The sequence below is a fragment of the Elaeis guineensis genome, chromosome 7 (genome assembly GCF_000442705.2).
Source record: "Elaeis guineensis isolate ETL-2024a chromosome 7, EG11, whole genome shotgun sequence".
Lineage (NCBI taxonomy): Eukaryota > Viridiplantae > Streptophyta > Magnoliopsida > Arecales > Arecaceae > Elaeis > Elaeis guineensis.
In genome coordinates, this window is record NC_025999.2 from 5,591,468 (window position 1) to 5,611,679 (window position 20,212).

The 20,212-nt window shown below is 35.0% G+C and overlaps 2 protein-coding genes across 2 annotated transcripts; one reads left to right on the top strand and one right to left on the bottom strand.

Moving 5' to 3' along the window:
• Positions 1-1,433: 1,433 nt before the first annotated feature.
• Positions 1,434-2,852, bottom strand: LOC140859251 (E3 ubiquitin-protein ligase WAV3-like; the record flags this gene model as incomplete). Its single annotated transcript, XM_073260942.1, has 1 exon — positions 1,434-2,852. A coding segment is annotated over one exon (1,344 nt), but the record flags the coding sequence as incomplete, so codon positions are not given.
• Positions 2,853-13,609: 10,757 nt separating this feature from the next.
• Positions 13,610-14,087, top strand: LOC140859213 (uncharacterized). The gene has a single exon (XM_073260868.1). The coding sequence runs from the start codon at positions 13,688-13,690 to the stop codon at positions 13,949-13,951; it is 264 nt and encodes an 87-aa protein (XP_073116969.1). The 5' UTR covers positions 13,610-13,687; the 3' UTR covers positions 13,952-14,087.
• Positions 14,088-20,212: the final 6,125 nt, after the last annotated feature.

Below are 20,212 nucleotides of genomic sequence, written 5' to 3' on the forward strand. Positions count from 1 at the left end.
TATTTAATATATAAAAAATATAATTAATTCTTATTCGATAAATTTAATCATAAAAAAAAGAGACTATAGATTGGATGGTCGATTTAACGGACTGTCCGAGCAATAGAACAATTCAGAGTCTCCTAGTCGAGAATCAAATCTAAGCGACTCGATCAAAAAATCATGAAGCATAAATTGGAACAAGATTAATTAATATTGATCAATAGGATTCATCAATAGTGGATTTCAAGGGTATTCGATATGGTCGGGATGGAGTCCGACATCTTGCATGTATATCGAAGCAGTTTCGAGCTTCTTCGGGTATATCATCTTGAGTTCATGTTAGGATCCATGGATTAGATAGAGAGAGAAAGAGAGAAGATACAGAGAAATACGAGAGAGAGAGAGAGATCCCTTCTCTCTCTTTTTCTCTTTTTTTTTCTTTTCTTTTCTTCTTCTTCTTTTCTTTTTTTCTTTTCCAACTAGCTAACCTCCGTCATGTGTCTATGCATTAATGAGCATGAGAGACACCAAGCTAAGATAATCGCCACTTTGCTCGACACTTCTACTCTCTTTGCTCAAACTATCAATAGTTCAGACTCAAGAGTAGAGGGCATCTGATACAGGATGATAGTTCATCTCAACCATATCGGGTCAAATCCTAACGAGCCAAGATAAAAAGTCGAGATTTGCGATGGTAGTTGTACGTTAAGTAGTTATCTAATCTATCTTGCATTCCAAATGTACTCCAGATGGAATAAATAACAGCTTACCTCAGCTAAATAAAGCAGAAGCAGCGTAATCCTCTCTACCACTCCTGCCCTTCCTTCCAAAATTGACTGACCAACTCACCTATAAATAGAAGGGCATAGGCAACCTCCATGTAAGCTCTCAAGCTTCACTTTTTTTCTCCTTTCTACTATTCTTTAGTGACTAATTTGAGCATCAAAGCATCCCCATTGATTTGTAGGTTCTCTCCCATCTAGTGTGGAATCAAGCTCCAACCATCATAGATCTGTCCATTCCAGCGCTAGGTTGGCCGTTGATAGCAATAGGCATAATTGAAAATTTTCTTTAATTTAAATATAAATTTAGCATGTATTAGCTCTTGAATCCAAAAACTCGATTTCAGTTATTATTTAAATTTAAAAAAATAAAACTTAAGCTGCTTGATATATGCAAGTGTTGTTGAACTACAACAAATTAATGTATAACTTTCAGATATTTAAAAGAATTTTTTATAAAAAAAAAAACTTTAGCTTTTCCTTAGCATATAATGGAGAAATTGTTAATTAGATCAGATCCACTAGCTTAGTGATAGTTAATCCAACCATAAATATATATTTATATTTTTAAAAAATAAGAAAGAGAAAGAAAAATGGAGCAACAAAGATGTTTATTTGCAGTTGAATGGTCCTGATTCAACCAGTAATTTTTCTTTTGACCCAGGGACAAAAGCTCAAAAGACAAAAGAAAATGATAAAATGCATATTGAATAAGAAATTACGGACAAGCAACAGGGAATTAACCTAACACATCTTGTCAACTAGAGAACGAAAGAACTCGACCCAACTAAACAAAGAAAGAAAACTACTGGTGCCTCCCCTCCGTGCGTCGAGCACCGCCTTCGCGCCTTTCAGGTCCCCACCGTCGGCCTTCGCCTGAGCCTCCGCAATGCTCATCTCGGCCACCAGAATCCGGTTCCGCTGCCCGTCGACGATCAAGTTCGCGATCTCATCCTCCGGCGATAGGCTATCGGGCCGGCGGACTATGGTTCTCTCCTCTTCCACGTGGATGATATCTTGGGTAAGAGGATCGACGTAAGAGCAGTAAACGCTTATAAGCTGCATCGATGGATCGTTTTTGTCTTCTTTGATGGGAACCGTGACGTCGAGGAGGACGAACTTCTCTTCTTCGGCATACATGTCACCGACTTCGATGACCTCCATCAGGCGTTGGTCCGAGATCCTGGACGAGTAGTTCCCGGTGCCGACCGAGGTGAGGTGGACACCCGGCGAGGCCGAGCATATGGTCAGATGCAAGTACTGCGCGACCACGCTGAGCAGGCCGGCGAGGCACGCGGCAAACGCGTCCGAGACCGCCGCCTCCTCCTCGACGAACGAGAAGGTCCCGCCGGTGGCTTCGGCCACGGCGTCCATGATGGTCGGGTCGTGGTTCGCGCCGAAACCGAAGGTGTGGATCGGCCCGACGCTCCGGGCGGAGGGGGGCAGGCGTTGGAGGAAGTCTCTCGTCCGTCGAGAGCTCTGCAGGCGGCCGGCGAGGGAGAAGCCATCCATGGTATCGATGCCATCGGAAAGGAGGATGATGCTCGCCACGGGGTTGCGGAAACGGCGCTCCTTGAGGATGCGAATGCCGGCGGAGAGGCCGCCGGCGATGTCCGTCCCGCCAGAGGTGACGAGGGAGTTGATGGCGTCGGCCGCCTCCGCACGTCCGGCGTCGGACATGAGGCGGAGGGCGAGCACGCGATTGGTGGTGTTGGAGAAGGCGACGATGGCAAGGCGGTCGGAGGGAGAGAGTCTTCGGATTACGAAGCCGACGGCGTGCTTGAGGAGTGCAAGCTTGCGGCCGGTCATGCTGTTGCTGACATCGAGAACGGCGACGAGGTCGAGGGCGGCACGACCGTCGTGGCGGCGGAGGGTGGAGAGAGGCGGGGCGCGGGCCTTGATTAGGACTGAGAAGGAGGATGGAGAGGAGGCGGCGGCGATGGCAGGGAATTCGGGGAAGGTCTCGATGGCGACGGGGGCGGAGGGGGAGGTGGACGAGAGATAGAGGTGGGGAGAGGTTCGTCGTCGTCGAAGGTGGGGAAGTTCTCGAAGGGGGCCGACGGCAGGGGGGAGCGGCAGAGGGGGCAGTCATGGTGGCCATGACGGAAGGTAGCCTGAATGCAGTTGAAGTGGAAGCAGTGGGAGCATGGAGCTGCGAATATGGGTTTGGCCTCCCGCTCCGAGTTCATGGCGGTGAGGCATATTGCACAAAGTCTCTGCACCATGGAGAACATTTCCGAGAAGCACCGTATGAGAACATTCTATAAAGGACAGCAGAATAAAACGATAAATGGAAGGAACATGGTTAGACCATCAACGACACAAAATAAATTAATAGACAGTAATTTCCATATGTTCAACTTGTGTGTGTGCGTATATAGTAGCCATTATATATAGCAAAATTTTAAAAAGTTTGCCATTTTTGATTTCTCTTCCCCTGTTTGGCATGCAGTTTGCACCCATAGTTTACCAAAACAAATCGCCTGTACATCATGAAAAAGCAAGGAGAAATTAGACTATATATATATATATATATATATATATATATATATATATATATATATATATATATATTCTATCAAAATAGTTATTATTATTATTAGGATTTTTTTTTTTTTGACCAACTTCAGATGTCTAATTCGAAAGAGAAAGAAAAAGAAAAAAAAGTTAGGAAATATTGGTTGCTCACTGAAGAAGGGAAAATGCTCCAGTTTGTAGATAACGGCAATGCCTCCGATGACAATAGCCTATGGTTTGTCACCAGGCGATGGAAAAAGGAGGAGCATCTTGATGAAAGCTGATTCCATGATCTATTCTCCTACTTCCATGCCTTGTCCATCTTCTATATCTATGATTCACATAACCCTAAGTCAAACATACCATACTTGTTCTTCCACCACAAAAATAAACCAAACATATTCGGCTATCACAACTCCTTCCTAAAAACAATCTTAATTTATGCATGAAGGAGATCTATCGAGAGTTTACTCTCAGGAGAAAAAATTAATAATTAGAGAGAGAAACTCACATATGTTTAATGCGGATTTCTTCTGAGGAGTTATGGCCGTGAGAGAAAACTGAAGTTAGGTGTTCTTCTGTTCTTATTACTATAATATATTACAATACTTAATTTTATTTTTATGTTTATGGCACTACTATACTTTATATACAAGTTGAGTACTTTGATTTTAGGAATCAAATAGGGTAGAATACAATAATACAATATCACGATTATGAGAGAGATACTAGAGACCTGATATAGTATAACACAATAGCAAAATCTCAAGATTTGATCCACATACTGAATATAAATATAACAACCGGATCCCATGATTGTTGGAGGTTGATATGGACTGATATGTCAAGATTCAGTATGTAATATGTAGCAGTTGCAATATCCAAGATTCTATAATGGGTTGATATGCAAGCAATATCTGGTATGTCAAAATTCTACAAGTAATATATAGTAGCCATGATATCAAAATTCTATAATAGATAAGATTCCGAAAACTTTAATACTCCCTCTTAAGTTGGTGAGTGTAAATCTATGACACCCAACTTGCCTAATATATAAAAAAATGGGTCACAACCTAAAGTCTTGGTAAAAATATCGGCACGTTGGTTAACACTTCGAAAAAACTTAATCTGGATTGTGCCTGCTTATATTTCTTTTTGGACAACATGACAATCTATTTCGATGTGTTTTGTCCACTTGTGAAATACAAGATTGGCAGCAATATGAAGTGCAGCTTGATTATCACATGAGAGAGACATGGTCGAAGATAGTGGATAACCAAGTCAAAGAGTAGAGTTTTGAGCCACCTCAATTTATAAATGGTAGAGGCCATTGATCAATATTCAACCTCACCAGTGAGTGAGAGATGGTACTTTATTTTTTTGTGCGTCATGAGATAAAGCTATCACCAAAAAAGCTACAACAACCCGTGATAGAATGGCAAGTGGTGGAACAACTTATCCAATCAGCATCACAATAGGTACTAAGATGAAAATTGTTTGAGATAGACATGAGGATACCAAAGCTAGAATAAGATTTAAGGTATTGTAAAACTCAAAAAGTAGCACCATATGGGGTTGGCGTGGTACCTGCATAAATTGACTCAAAAGATTGATAGCAAATGTAATATCTGGATATATAATTGTGAGATAGATCAAATGACCTATCAGACATCTGTACAATCCAAAATCATGCAAAGCTTCTCCAATATCATGTGATAATTTTAAATTTTGCTCCATTGGAGTGTGCACTGGTTTAGCATCTAGAATAGCTGCATCTTCAAGAATATCTAAAATATATTTTTGTTGAGAGAGAAAAATATCTTTGTTGGAATATACAACCTCAACATCCAAGAAATATTTAAGTATGCCAAGATCTTTGATTCAAAATTGATCTTGAAGATAGAATTTAGTGAAACCAATAGAAGAAGGATCACTACCAGTAATGAGTATATCATCAACATATATAAGCACAATGGTGGTGGTGCCCTTGGATTTGAGGGTAAAGAGTGAATAATCAGCAACTGATTGAGTGAAACCAACATGAAGTAATGCTGTGGAGAATTTAAAAAACTAGTTACAGGAAGCTTATTTAAAATCATATAAGAATTCGTTGAATCTACAAACTTATTATTCTCCTTTCTTCCCCATTCGAGAAAAATCTGGTGGTAATTGAATGTAAAATTTTTCATTCAAATCACCATGGAGGAAGGTATTATTGACATCAATCTGATACAAAGGCTTATATTTGGTAGATGCAACGGCAATAACATAACTAACTGTAACCAATTCGATAACAAGAGTAAATGTTTCATAATAATCTAAGCCTTCAGCTTGAGTGTAGTCTTTAACAACAAGTCTTGCTTTATATCGTTTAATACTACCATCAGATTTGTACTTAATCTTATATATCCATTTGCTTTTAATGGCATGTTTGCCTAGGAGAAGTGGCATTACAAACCAAGTGTGATAGAGCTCTAAGGCCATAATTTCATCAGCCATAGCATCATGCCAGTGAGCATATTTCATGAGACTTCAATTATTTTCATGTTCATGGCACTAGTGTGCTTTATATATAAGTTAAGCCCTTTGACTTATAGGGATCAAGTATGGTAGAATACAATAATATAATCTCATAATTATGAGAAAGATACCAAAGGCTTGATATAGTATAATACAATAGCAAATGCTCAGGATTTGATATATATACTAAATATAAATATGACAACCAAATCACATGATCATTGGAGGTTGATATAGGCCAATCTGCCAAGATTCGGTATGTAATATGTAGCAGCCGCAATATCCAAGATTCTATAATGAATTGATATACCAAACTTCTATAAACAATATGTAGCAGCCGTGATATCCAAGATTCTATAATGGACTGATATATCAAGATTCTACAAGCAATATGTAGCAGCCATGATATCAAAGATTCTATAATAGATGAGATTTTGATAATTTTAATACTTAAGATGATGGATTGATATGCCTCTATAATTAAAATAATTTAAATATTAGTAATCACAAAATTTTGGTTGGTCACCTGCATCAAGTTGATTTGATTATTTTATAAGATAAGATATAATGCTAAAGATTTTTCAAGAAACAAGACTTTAGCCTTTTTGTGTTCTAGCAATGTAAACCCATTCTTTTTAGCATAAATTTTATCATTTCATTCTGGTGCATCCCCCCTAATTGATAATTCAAAAGCAAGTAAGAAGTGTCGGGGTTGCTTATCTCTTTTGTCCTAGCCCTTCAAACTTCGCTAGATGAATTTATCGAACCTATTTACTAAATTCAATCAAAACAAAAAAAGACTATAGATTGGATAGTCGGTTCAACAGACTGTTTGAGTAACAGGACAATTTAAGATCTCCTAGTGGAGAATCAAATCTAAGCATCTCCTAGTCGAGAATCAAATCTAAGTGACTCGATCAAAAAATCATGAAGCAGAAATTAGAACAAGATTAATTAATATTGATCAATAGGATTCATCAATAGTGAATTTCAAGGGTATTCGATATGGCCGAGATGGGGTCCGACATCTTACATGGATATCGAAGCAATTCTGAGCTTCTTTGGGTATATCATCTTGAGTTCAGGCTAGGATCCATAGATTAGATATAGAAAGAAAGACAGAGGATATAGAGAGATATGAGAGACAGAGAGATCCCTTCTCCCTTTTTTCTTTTTTTTTTTCTCTTCTTCTTCTTCTTTTCTTCTTTTTTTTTTCTTTTCTTGGTTGAACAGGAGAGCGAGGGTTGGTGGTAATTCATGCTTTGGTGAGGTGCAGTGGCACGGTGGAGGTTCGACAATAAGCAGCAGGGTGTGGCCAACGACGGTGGAGTAAAGGACAGCTAGCGACAGTGGCACTACAAGAAAAGAATATTTTTGTGATAGAATTATTTACGATGTAAATATATTGATCGTCACTAATTATATTTACAATGAAAAAAATTTAATCATAAATAATAAAATATTTATGATGAAATAATTTTTCATCACAAATAGTTGCCTATCAGCGATGAAAAAATTATTCTATCATAAATATATATTATTTGTGATGAATATTTTTATTATAAATAATATATCATTTATTTTAATTTTAAATTTTTAAATATTTATAATAAAAATATTTTTATCATAAATAATTTAAATATTTATGATAAAAAATATTTTTTCATCAAAAATAAGATTATTGCCAATGTAAATATTATCATCATCAATATTTAAAAAAATAAAAAAATTAAAAATTATAGATTATTTATGATAAAAATATTTTATCATAAATAATTGAGTATTTAAGATAAAAATTTTTTTTATCATAAATACTTGATTATTTATGAAAAAAATATTTTCATCATAAATATTTAAAAAAATTAAAAATTTAAAAAAAATTTAAAAATTACTCATTATTTATGATAAAAAATTTTACCCTAAATAAATATTTTTTATGATGAAAAAAATTTTTATCATAAGTACTTGATTATTTATAATAAAAATATTTTCATCACCAATAGTTAAAAAATTAAAAATTTAAAAAAAATTAAAAGTTGCTCATTATTTGTGATAAAAATTTTTCATTCTAAATAAATAGTTTTTACGATGAAAAAAAATATTCATCATAAATACTTGATTATTTATGATAAAAATATTTTTATCATCAATATTTAAAAAAATTAGTAATTTAAAAAAATTAAAAATTACTTATTAGTAGCGATGAAAATTTTTTATCATAAATAATCAAGTATTTATGATTAAAATTTTATTTTCATCGTAAATACTTTTGTTTACGATGAAAATATTTTCATCGCTAATATGTAAAAAAATTAAAAATTTAAAAAAATATATAAAATTTAAAATTTTAATTTTATGTAAGGCAATTGTATCTATTTTTTGTAACAGCTGTATACATCTTTTGTCCTTTTACATGGTAAGGAAGCAAATATGAGTTATGATCTAGACCAAATTTTTTATATGAAAAAAATATATGAAAGTAGATGATATTCGTGGATTAAAATGAATAGATCCTTTTAAATGAAATAAGCTATATATTTATTTATGATATAAAATTTATCTGTTCATCGCTGTCACTGTTACTAGTGATATCAATGAATCTTTCTGATGGAGTGTCTGTCTTAAACTACATAAAAAGAGCTTCCTTTCATATAGAAACCATATAGTTAAGTAGCACATTCTAGTATGACCTCCACGATCTCGAAAGGTACCATATTTTTTGTATCGATCGACGCTCAAATGTATCTCTGTAGGAGTTTCAATCATGAGAAGACAAACAATATGAGCACTCATCTTCCTAGCAATGCAAAACATAAATATGAGCTTGTACTTTATAACATAACTTGCACTACCTATAGGTCTGCTTTGATTCTGATTAATTGTTAGATTTTTTATGCTCACACAATTTCTAACGAATTTCTCAAACTCGATCCTCACATGCATGCAATATATGAGCTTCTAGACCTCTAACTTTCTATCCCTATTTTATCCTCCAAATCTCAATCTTGATGGATTTCTCTCACGATCTCAGAATCACCATGATATTCTGATACTCCGACTTCTAGAATGAGGACTCCAAGAAGAAGATGAACATCTTGGAGATCGAAGATCTTAAAGCTATCGATCTCTCATAGTGCCCACTCTATTGTGGAAGCCGAAGAGCTATTCTTATAACAATTATTAGCGACATAAATTAAACTTTTCATCACAATTATATTTTTTATGCACGTAATATTTTTTGAAGAAAAAAAATTTTTTTGAAGAAAAAATCATAAATTAACTATTTATATAAATTTTTTTTGATTAATAGAAAATTAATTTTTTTAATATTGAAATTATTTTGAAAAATTTTTTAGACCAAAAATTTTTTAGATTAAAAAAAATTAATCTTATTTTTCATCATGAATATTTTTTTAATGTTATTTTTTTGTTAAATTTTTTGGATGAAAAATTTTTTTGATGGAAAAATTTAAAATTAATTTTTATAAAACTATTATTGAAAAGATATTTAATTATTAGCAACATCAAATAAATTTTCATCATAAATAGTCTTTAAATTTTTTTATAAAATTTTTTAAGAAAATATATTTACGATGTAAATTTATTGTTCATCAATAATCATATTTTAAAAATATTATTTTAATCAATTTTTATGAATAAAAAATTTGTTAATGGAAAAAAAATTTATTAGCAATGAAAAATAATTTTTTAAAAAATAATTTTTTAAATTTTTTTAAAGAGAAAATTATTAGAGAAAAAAAAATTTGGATGGTATTTATTAGCGATGGAAACAAGATTTTCATCACTAATAGACTTATTAACGATGAAATTTTTTTTCCATCGTCAATAATTTATTTTTGGATAAAATTTTTTTAGAGAAAAAATTTTTTTAGTGAAAAATTTTTTTAGCAGAAATTATTGACGATGAAAATTTATTTTCATCACTAATAATTATATTAGCAATGAAAATTTTCGTTGCTAATAGTTTCGTATTAATTAGACGTCAACTTGACGTCCCTTTGTGCGAAATCCTCTCCCCTCTCCCTCTCCACTCTCCCTCTCTGAGCTCTCCCCCCCTCTCTCTTTCCACCGGTGAGCGCATCTCCACCATCGCCACCACCATTGCCGTCCGCGCTGTTGTCGTGGGCTTCTCCGATGCCGTCGTTGCCATCCACCGGAGGTAAGGGTTCTTCCCACCCTTTTTTTTTTGGTTGATCGGGCCACCAGGGGGTGGAGGGGTTGCGGGGGTGGGGTTGGGCGTCGGGGGCGACACGGGGGCCAGGGGTTCGGGGGGCGGAGGGGGTTGCTGGGGTGGGGTGGGTAGTCGGGGGCGACATGGGGGTTGGAGGGGGTTGTTGGGGTGGGGGTGGGTGGTCGGGGGCGACACGAGGGCGGGGAGGGGGTCGGGGGTTTGGGGGGCGGTCGGGGATGACACAGGGACAAGGAGGGGGCCGTGGGTGGCCGGAGGCGACACAGGGGTGGGGAGGGGGTCGGTCGGTGGAGGGGGTTGCAAGGTGGGGGTGGGTGGTCGGGGGTGACATGGGGGTGGGGATGGGGTCGGGGGGCGGTCGGAGGCGACACGGGGGCACGGAGGGGGCTGTGGGCAGCCAAGGGCGACACTGGGCCGGGGAGGGGGTCGGCCGGTAAAGGGGGTTGTAGGGGTGGGGGTGGGCAGCCGGGGGCAGGATGAGGGCGGGGATGGGGTCGGAGGGTGGCCGGGGACGACATTGGGGTGGGGAGGGGCCATGGGTGGTCGAGGGCGACACGGGGTCGGGGAGGGGGTTGGTCGAGGAGGGAGGAAGGTCGGTCGGAAGGAAGAAAGGGAAGAGAGAAAAAAAAATAAAAAAAAATAAAATATTAATCAAATATTTTATTATTTAATTAATAAAAATAAAATTTGAATCATGATCTAAATTGGATTGAGATCGAGATCCGGATCGAGATCCCGATTCGGGTTGGGATCCAGATCGAAATCTGATTAGGATCCGAGTTGGGATCCGGGTCGCGGGGATTGGAGAGGGTGACGGCGCTGCAGGAGGTGGGTCATGAAGGGTAGGTGATGGTGGCAACATCGCGAGAGCGGGGGTCTTGGGGCCGAGTCCAAGCACGCACGGGGTAGGTGACAGTGCCAACACCGTGGGAGTGGGGGCAGTGGGAGGTCATGTCCGGAGCTTGTTTAGGAAAAAAATATTTTAAAAAAATATTTTTAGATAAAAAATATTTTAAATAAAATAAAAAATTATTTATTATTTTTAGATAAAAAATATTTTAGAAAAAAATAAAAAAACCATCGGATCCTCGAGATTGGGTTTCGTGTTATTATTTTGCATGCTCAACTACTTATAGTTTATTTTATATTTATTGCATAAATTTTTTGTATTACTACTGAAATTCATAATTTTTTTATTATTCCACTAGTATAATATATATTGCTTTTACTTATTATAATTTAATTATTTTGTATATTGTTTTGTATGCTTTTGCTTATTATAATTAAATATAAAAAATATTTTATTTTAGAAAAAATTCTACTAAAATTTTTGATGAAAAATTTTTATATAGAGTTACTCTTTTTTGATAAATTAGAAATCCATCTTTGAATGTATGTTCAGAGATGGTAGTTGAATTGCATTGAGCCGTAGATTTTTGTTCAAGAGTCGATCTTGATCGAGATCGACTCTTGGATGTTCCATATTCGGGTTTTTTAAAAAAATAATAATCTTATTGTTATTAATAATTGATATTTTATTTTATTAATTATGTGATACTCAGCAGTTATCTGTCCACTGTTTTTCGGGTATATGGTGGATAGGGTGCGTAGGCACCATATTCAAGTCGTATACTTGGAGAACCATAGGGAGATGCTGTCAAAATTTTCATAATAATGAAACAAAATATCGACTGGTAACAATAATAAGACTATTACTTTTCTGAAAGAAATAGGACCATACCTGTTAATAATGATTTGAAATGGATAGGATCATGTATTTTTACTTCATTAAATTGATGGAAGAAGATTTTCTATGTTACTATTCAGTCTATTTTCTTTAATGAGTCCTGTTTTACATAAAATAATCCATATCCAGATCCGGATCGAGATTCAATCTAAAATTTGGATCGGGATTTGATTCGGATGAATACCACTGAAAATTTTTTTGTTGTTAATAATTTTTGTATTTGTTGTTAGATGGATATCAATAAAAGTAGGATGAATGCTAGAAGTATTTTTTTGCTGAATATCGAAAAGGTGTTCGAGATTTTATTGAGTTTGTACGGCATAAGGCTGACAGTGCTAGTCGGATTAAGTGTCCATGCAAGAGATGTGTCAATATAGTATATCGTCACATAATACTTATTGAGGAGCATCTGCTATGTTATGATATGGATAAGAATTATACTTGCTGGATGTGGCATGGGGAGAGTGATCTGAGTGAAGTTGCAAGCGACGATGACGATACTAAAAATGATAGTGATGCTGCTGAACCTGTCGAACATGATGGTATAAGAGAACTATTAGATAGTTTACGTCAGAGTATTTGTTCAAATGTACACATGAGTACTAGTATATCTGAAGATAATTCTGATTGTAAACATAATATCCAACTTGAGGTAGAAGAAACTTCTGAACAGTTTGCAAAGCTTGTAAGGATGCACGAGAGCCACTATATCCAAATTGTGTAAAGTTCTACAAGTTAGAGTTTTTAATAAAATTACTTCATATTAAAATCGTGAACTAATGGAGTCAGAAGTCATTTGACCAAAATTTGATATTGTTAAAGCAGCTCTTTTCGATGGAGAGAGACTTTCGAAATCATATTCTGAAGCAAAAATATACATGTGAGAATTGAGACTTGGCTGTATTCCTATACATATCTACAAAAATGACTATATATTATTTTATAAGGATAACGAACAGGCAATTGAATATCTAAATACAGTGAGCTTAGGTACAAAATCAATAACAGGAAAGGAAAGAAGATATCTCAAAAGATTTTGAGGTATTTTTCATTGATTTCAAGACTTCAAAGGTTGTATATGTCCACAAAGATAGCTGAAGAAATGAGATAACATCATGAGTAGCGGGTTCTGGAAGAAAACATACTTAGCTACCCGACCGACTCCATAGTATAGAAAGACTTCGATACAAAGCATCCATACTTTGCAAGTGATCCGTACAATATTCGGCTTGGTCTAGCAATAGATGGATTTAATTTCTTGGGCAATTTGAGTACTTCCTATAGTATGTGGCCAGTGATGCTAGCTGTATATAATATGTCACCTTGAAAGTGCATGAAAGAACCTTTTATTTTTATGTCATTGTTGATTTTAGATCTGAAAGTACCAGATAATGAAATTGATGTATATCTACAACCGTTAATCGATGATCTGAAGGAGTTATGAAAAAATAGAGTACAGACATATAATTCTGCGAGTCGAAGAAATTTTAAGTTACATGCTTCAATTTTATGGACTATAAATAATTTTTTTATACATAAAAACTTATCTGAGTGGAGCACCAAAAGATATTTGGCATATCCAATATGCAATAAGGATGCATCCTCCTTATATTTAAAGCATGGATGAAAAATATGCTTCATGGATCATCGACAGTTTTTACTTGGTAATCATTCTTGGAGGATCCATTACAATCAATACTTTGATGGTAAGTCCGACCGACATCCGTCCCCTAAGGAATTAAGTGGAGCAGAAGTTTTAGAATAACTTGAAGTCATTAAAAATATTCAATTTAAAAAAATATCGAGTACTCGCAAGTGAAAGCGTACTAAAATTACAAAAATTCCTCAACAAAGAAATCTCCACAGAAAGTATACTACTTTCTTCCACCAGTCTTCTTGGGATTTCGAGCATTTGGGGGAAGGGAAGAGATGGCCTCAACAAGCAAGGCTTCCTTGATTGTGGCAGCGAGCATGGGAGCAGTGGAAGCGCTCAAGGATCAAGCAGGGCTATGCCGATGGAACTACGCATTGAGATCTCTCCACCAGCTAGTCAAGAGCAGTGTGGGATCTTTAAGTCAAGCCACCAGGATGGCTACTTCAATTGAAAGGAGCATAGGGAGGATCGAGAGAGCTAAGAGGATGGAGCAGACCCTGGAGAAAGTCATGTACTTAAGCTGCTATGGGCCGAAATAGAACTAGAGATAACAGGGATATTACGAATGCCAACTTTCGGATAATTTTTTTAACTTCAATTTCCTTTTTTTCTTTAAAACTCTGTAAGTATCATTTTTGAGAATATATTAAAATTTGGGAGATGGGTGTTAACTGAGTTTTTTGAACTCAGATATTTTTGGGATTAATTTTCGAGATTATTTGATTAGGGGAATGGGGGTTTGAAATCGGATGACTTTTATTTTAACTATTTGGTTAGAAAGAATTTCATAATTTGGAAGATTTTTTTCGAATTACCGTATTGGAAGAGCTACAACTTAATCATAATTTGGATGTAATGCACATTGAGAAGAATATTTGTGATAATATCATCAGTACAGTATTGAACATCTTAGAAAAATAAAAGAGTAAAAAGCTCGTCTTGATTTGCAGAAAATGAGAATCTGATCGAAATTGCATTTAGTTCGTCGAGGTGATAGATTTTTTATGCTACCTGTATGTTATTTGCTGTTTGGTGAGGAAAAGAAGAGTTTCTATGGATGGTTCGAAACTGTAAAGTTTTCTAACGCATACGCTTCAAACGTATCACGGTGTGTTAGCAACAACTACGATAATATCTCTGATATAAAAAATTATGATCCCATATGATGATGCAATGCTTGCTTCTTATGGTCATGCGTGGCTATTGGGTGGTGATGTTCAAACTATATTGATTGAGTTGGAAGTATTCTTTCGAGAACTGTATTGTGAAAAATTAAAGATTAACTTACTTGAAAAATTTGAGAAGGATATCATGCTCATTCTTTGTAAGTTAGAAAAAAAAATTTTACTATCATTTTTTGATGTTATAGTCACCTGGCTATTCATCTTCCAAATGAAGCTTTTTTAGTCGACCGGTATATTATCGGTGGATGTATCCTATTGAAAGGTAAAGAAATTGTACGTACTTTGTTATATCAGTTATAAGATTTAATATATTTCTAAAATTTAAATTTATTTTTATTTGCAGATTTTTATGTACCCTAAAAAATATGTGCGCAATAAAGCATGGCCTGAAGGATCTATAGTGGAACCATACGTAGCTACGGAGTGTGTCACTTCTACTCGATGTATCTTGATGATATCAAATAAGATTCAATCATACAGATCGTAATGCAGACTGTAAATGGGGTGACAATGAACCGACACTGTCTATATTTAAACAAACGGTTCGATCCATTGGTGAAAGGAGATATGAATTTCTGCACATGAATGAACAATCTAAGGTACACTTCTATATTTTAAATAATTATGAAAAAATTAAAGATTTCATTGAGTAAGTACCATCTTAGCATACTGTTTAATATTCTAAGCAATTTTTCATATCGATATAAAATTAAAAATCATGACTTGTGCAGTGAGCACAAGAGTATACTATACAGAGAGAATAATATGGATGCTGATGATCGATTATAGAAAAAAATTTATAAAATAGTTTGGTGACCTTGAAAGTATTACTAGTAATATATTATTTTTAATAATTATAAAATAATTATTTGAACCAACATAATTTTTTATGTTATGGTGTAGATGAAATAAATATTTCAATAAGAAGAGGGTGTGATCGATGAGTTGTACGATTTAGCATTGACCTAGATCGAAGGGTTAACTTCTACGCATTCTGTATCATTGGAGGAATGAGATTTCATACAAAAAAACTTGAGATGCAATGACGGACCAGAATAGTGGGATTGCTACGATAGGATATAAAGGAGAAGAAGAGATTGAATATTATGATGTACTGATAGATATCATAGATCTGAATATGGATCTAGTAATTCTGTATTCTTATTTCAGTGTGAATGGTGGATATTAACAATAAAAGATCGGTATTACATCGATCCACACTTTATCAATAAAAATTTTGCACGAACATAGTACCAAAATGAGCCGTATATATTAGCAACTCAAGCGAAATAAGTAATATATTTGAAAGATCTAAAGTATCAAGGTAATTGGCATATCGTACAAAAATAATACTTAGAGGCGTATATGACATACCAACCCGACTGAGATGAATGAAAATTTAATTACATGAAGAGAAGCTTTCAAGAAGAAGAACAAACATTAGCCGAGTTCTTGTTGATGAAGAACTTGTAACAGCTCCTTTGAATATGGTTGATCTGCTGCCCAATGAAGTTGAAGCTGATTTGTATTTAATCTTGATGAGTCAAAGGACATGATCAGTTCATAAATGATGATGAATAGAAGATGATACATTAGTCGATTATTATGATTTGAAGGGGACCTACACATCAAGGAAGATATAAATATTGATGAGTAGATTTATATTTTTGTTCATCTTTTCTTACAATAATGATATGCATATAATTTATTCATTAAAATATAATTATTTTTTACTATTATTGTTCAATATTATATTCATTTATATGTCAAGAATTACAAGTATGGCATCAGAAGACAAACGACGATGTTCGCATTCGCAGTCTACCCTGAGCTGAGCGCTTTCACCCATTTCCACTGCCGCACCAGCTCCGTGCCAGAGAATCCTGCACAAGCAGATCCCAGTAAGGCGAGTCCGAGTGAGGTGGTCTGGTAGTATTATTATATTTTATTATAATAAAATTTATTTTTTTTATTTGGATAGCTATCATACTAATGATTATTTATTGTTGTTCGCGTTAGTCTCCACTGATGGTGAGGCGAGGGTGAGGTCCATGAAGAACCTCACTCTAAAGCATGGGAGATATGAAAACTTGGACAGTATCTCCGTATTGAGATACCATCCGGCTACACCAGCCCATTAGGGATGTGCGAGCTATGGCAGATCGAGTTGGGCATCATATACCGTAGCTAAGCCCCCGTGATGCTTTTCGATTGGCGTCACATTGTACGGACTAGAGAAAGATTTTTTACACCCAGTTATAAGTAAAATAAATTATACTGTGAATATTTAATTAGCAGGTATTCTTTAATATTTATTATTGGCAGAGTGATTTGATATTATATTTTGAGGAGGATCGCGTGCGGCGAGCTATGGGACGCTCATTTATATTTGCATTTTAGAGTATCGCCACCGCATCCATCAGCATTGGTACTATGTGATGCAAGATCATGGGGTGAAGGCAGCCGGCAGTGGCCTATGACAGCATCATATGATGATTGGGCTCTCATATGTCGCATTACGAGGATCCGGCATATCAGGTTACACATCTAAATTTTTTTTAGAATTTAATGATTGAATTATTTATTCTTAAATTCAGTTTGTTACCTACTAATTTGACTGCTAACTATACAGAGACGATGTGCCCAGAATGTCATGAATCAGATGAGACAGACCGGTATCGCATTGTGGAGGTTCAAGGTCATTTGCTCGTCATATGGAGCAGATGGTAAGTAATTTTAATTAGTATATTTTAACTCTCTAACTATTTAAAAAAATTTTAATTAATTATTCTTAAGTTGGTAGGAGAATGGGGAGCTTCCTGTAGGATCGATATCTACCAGTGAATCTACCAACGGACGTCAGGGGAGTGAACGGAAAGGGAGCTAAGAGCTTTTGTAATTTTTTCAATTATTTTTTCATTCATAGTTTGATTTTTAATATAAAATTAAATAGTTATAACTTTAATTTTTAAGATTGTATGATAGGCATCAGATTCCAACCTACCCCTAAGAGCTCAACCGCACCCACAAATGACGAGATCTGTGAACAGATGTTTGGTACGAGATTTTATATGTTAGGGGTCTAGGGCATGGGATTAGTGCTCCCTTATCTTCATGCTCATCAAAAGCTGACATCCATGCTGCTGCGATGCTTAGCTGGTGGAGGTGCAGAGCAGGCTACTGAGGATCGACAGCGAGCTGATGAGTTGGCTGCATGCGTCAACGAGTACCAACTGCTCCAGATCTAGATGATGGAGCGGATAGTGCAAATGGAGCGGATAATGCAGCTGATGAGGCAGCAGCAGGCTGGTCCTAGCTCTTTCGAGCTCTCCTTCTCCAGTCTGTTCTCCTTCTATAGATGCCGACACTTGACGTCTCTTTATGTAGTTTTTATTTTTATTTTAGATTTTTTATAATTTAACTTAATATAATAAAATGATAAATTTATTTATGGTTTATTGTGTAATTTTTTATTTTAATTTTTATTTTAAATTTAAAAAAAATTATTTAAATATAAATTAAAATATTTTTTAAAAAAATATGTGTAAATTTTTAATGTTAGAATTATTTTCGATGAAAGATTGATCACCAAAAAAGATAAAAAATTTGGTCGTAAATAATTTTTATAAGTTTAAAAATATTAAAATTTTATATTAAATTTATAACGAAAATTTTTTTTGACATAAATAATCGATAATTTATTAGCAATAAAAATTTACGTCAAAAATTATCATATTTATGATGAGAATTTATGTCGCTAATATTTTTTTAAATTTAAATTTTATAAAAATTTTTATTAAATTAATTATGATGAAAGTATTTTATCGTAAATAATTATTTTTTATTAGTGACATAATATTTCATCAAAAATTATTCTTTTTTATAACTAAAATTTTTCATCGTAAATAATTTTTTTAAAAAAAAATTTAACAATAAAAAATTTTCGTCGGTAATATCCATTATTGGCAACGAAAATTTTTTTCATCATAAAAAATTATCAACAATGTTATTATTTGTGACTAAATATTAGCGACAATAATTTTATCGCTAATAACTATTACCGACGAAAATCTATTATTAGCGATGAATTTTTTGCATCGTTAATACCCTGTTCTGTTGTATTGTGGCTCCCACTCAAGAAAAATCATAGGGAAAAGCATGAACATAGGAGATTTTTTGTGTGAATTTTTGGCAAAGCCGGTGGCCGACGGTAAAGCCGGTGGCCGACGACAAGGCTTGGGGCCATAAGGAGAAACGAAAGAGGGAGAGGAAGAAGGGTCGGGCCTTACCTCAAGCTCCAGCGGCATCTTGGCTTCATTTTCTGATGGGCACAAGCAAGGGAGGCCACAACTTCAATGGGAGGAAAGAGGGAGAAAGAGACTCGATCTTCGCTAGTGGAGGGCCTCAGAGAGGGTGAGAGATTGATTTACAGAGAGCTCTAGAGACCCAATGACCGTAGGACTCCCATTCTTCTAGAGATTCATCAAAGAGAAAACTCCTATCAGGAGTTCTTTCATTTTTTTCTTTGGCTACTTTGAGATTTAGGATCCTCCTTAAAAGAGTTTCATCCTCGAAACTTGATATACTTTCATCTTCAAACAAGGATGCTTAGTCTTCAAAATCATCTTCACCATACTTTCGCTATGCAACTTTCAACTAAGCCATACTTCTAGATGTCATATTCTGAATTATTTTCTATTAACTAGCTTCATCTTTTGAGTAATGCAATTTTTTTTTATTTTTATATACAAGTTCGTCATGAACAACTTTATAATAGAAATGGCTCATCCAGTTTCTAAAAAATATAATTCAAAGATATAATAAACTATAAAAGAACAAAGACCTATAATCAATAATCACACAGGCATCTCTTTAAGTTGATTGGAACTGTACCCATCGCTATATTATTGCTTGTCATAGTGTCCTGCAGAGTCAAGGCAGATATTTGTGCATTTTCTTTTTGTCCTTATGCAACTAAGCCTCCAACTTTGGAGTCATTTGTTTTCTTACTAGGACATTTCCATGCCAAATGTCCCACTTGCCATACTGATAACACGCTCCAAGCTTCTCAAGATAAGGTTCATGATAATTTTTGCTGCAATACCTACAAGTCTCTTCTCTTGTTCTTCTTAGAGTTGTTCTCTAAGTTTTCATGTTGGTCACTCCGAGTTCCTATTGGTCTAGATCTCTTCTTATCCTCCATTTCTTGTTCTGATCTTTTAGTATCTAATTCAACTTTTAAAGCTCGTTCCAGTACATCCTTATAGTTGTTAAAAAGGTAAGAGGACAAGCGAGATCTAATTTTATATCTTAAGCCATGCTCAAATATATTTGCTTTGCTTCTTTTAAACTTTATGAGTTAGAAACAAAATCAACCTAACTCATTAAATTTGTTTGTATATTTCAATACTGTCATGTCATCTTTTTGTCTCAAAGTCAAGAACTCATTCTCTTTTACTAATCTAATTGACTTAAGAAAATACTAATCATAAAAGATTTTTTACTACTAATCATAAAATATTTTTTTGAACTTCTCCCATATGAGGATTATCATTATTTCTATATGCAGCATTTATTGCAGTCCACCAAAATTCGATGTTTCCTTTTAGCATAGAA

What these genes read in the sequence shown, in the direction of transcription:
- LOC140859213 (XM_073260868.1), top strand. Translation starts at nt 13,688, where the DNA reads ATGGCCTCAACAAGCAAGGCTTCCTTGATTGTGGCAGCGAGCATGGGA.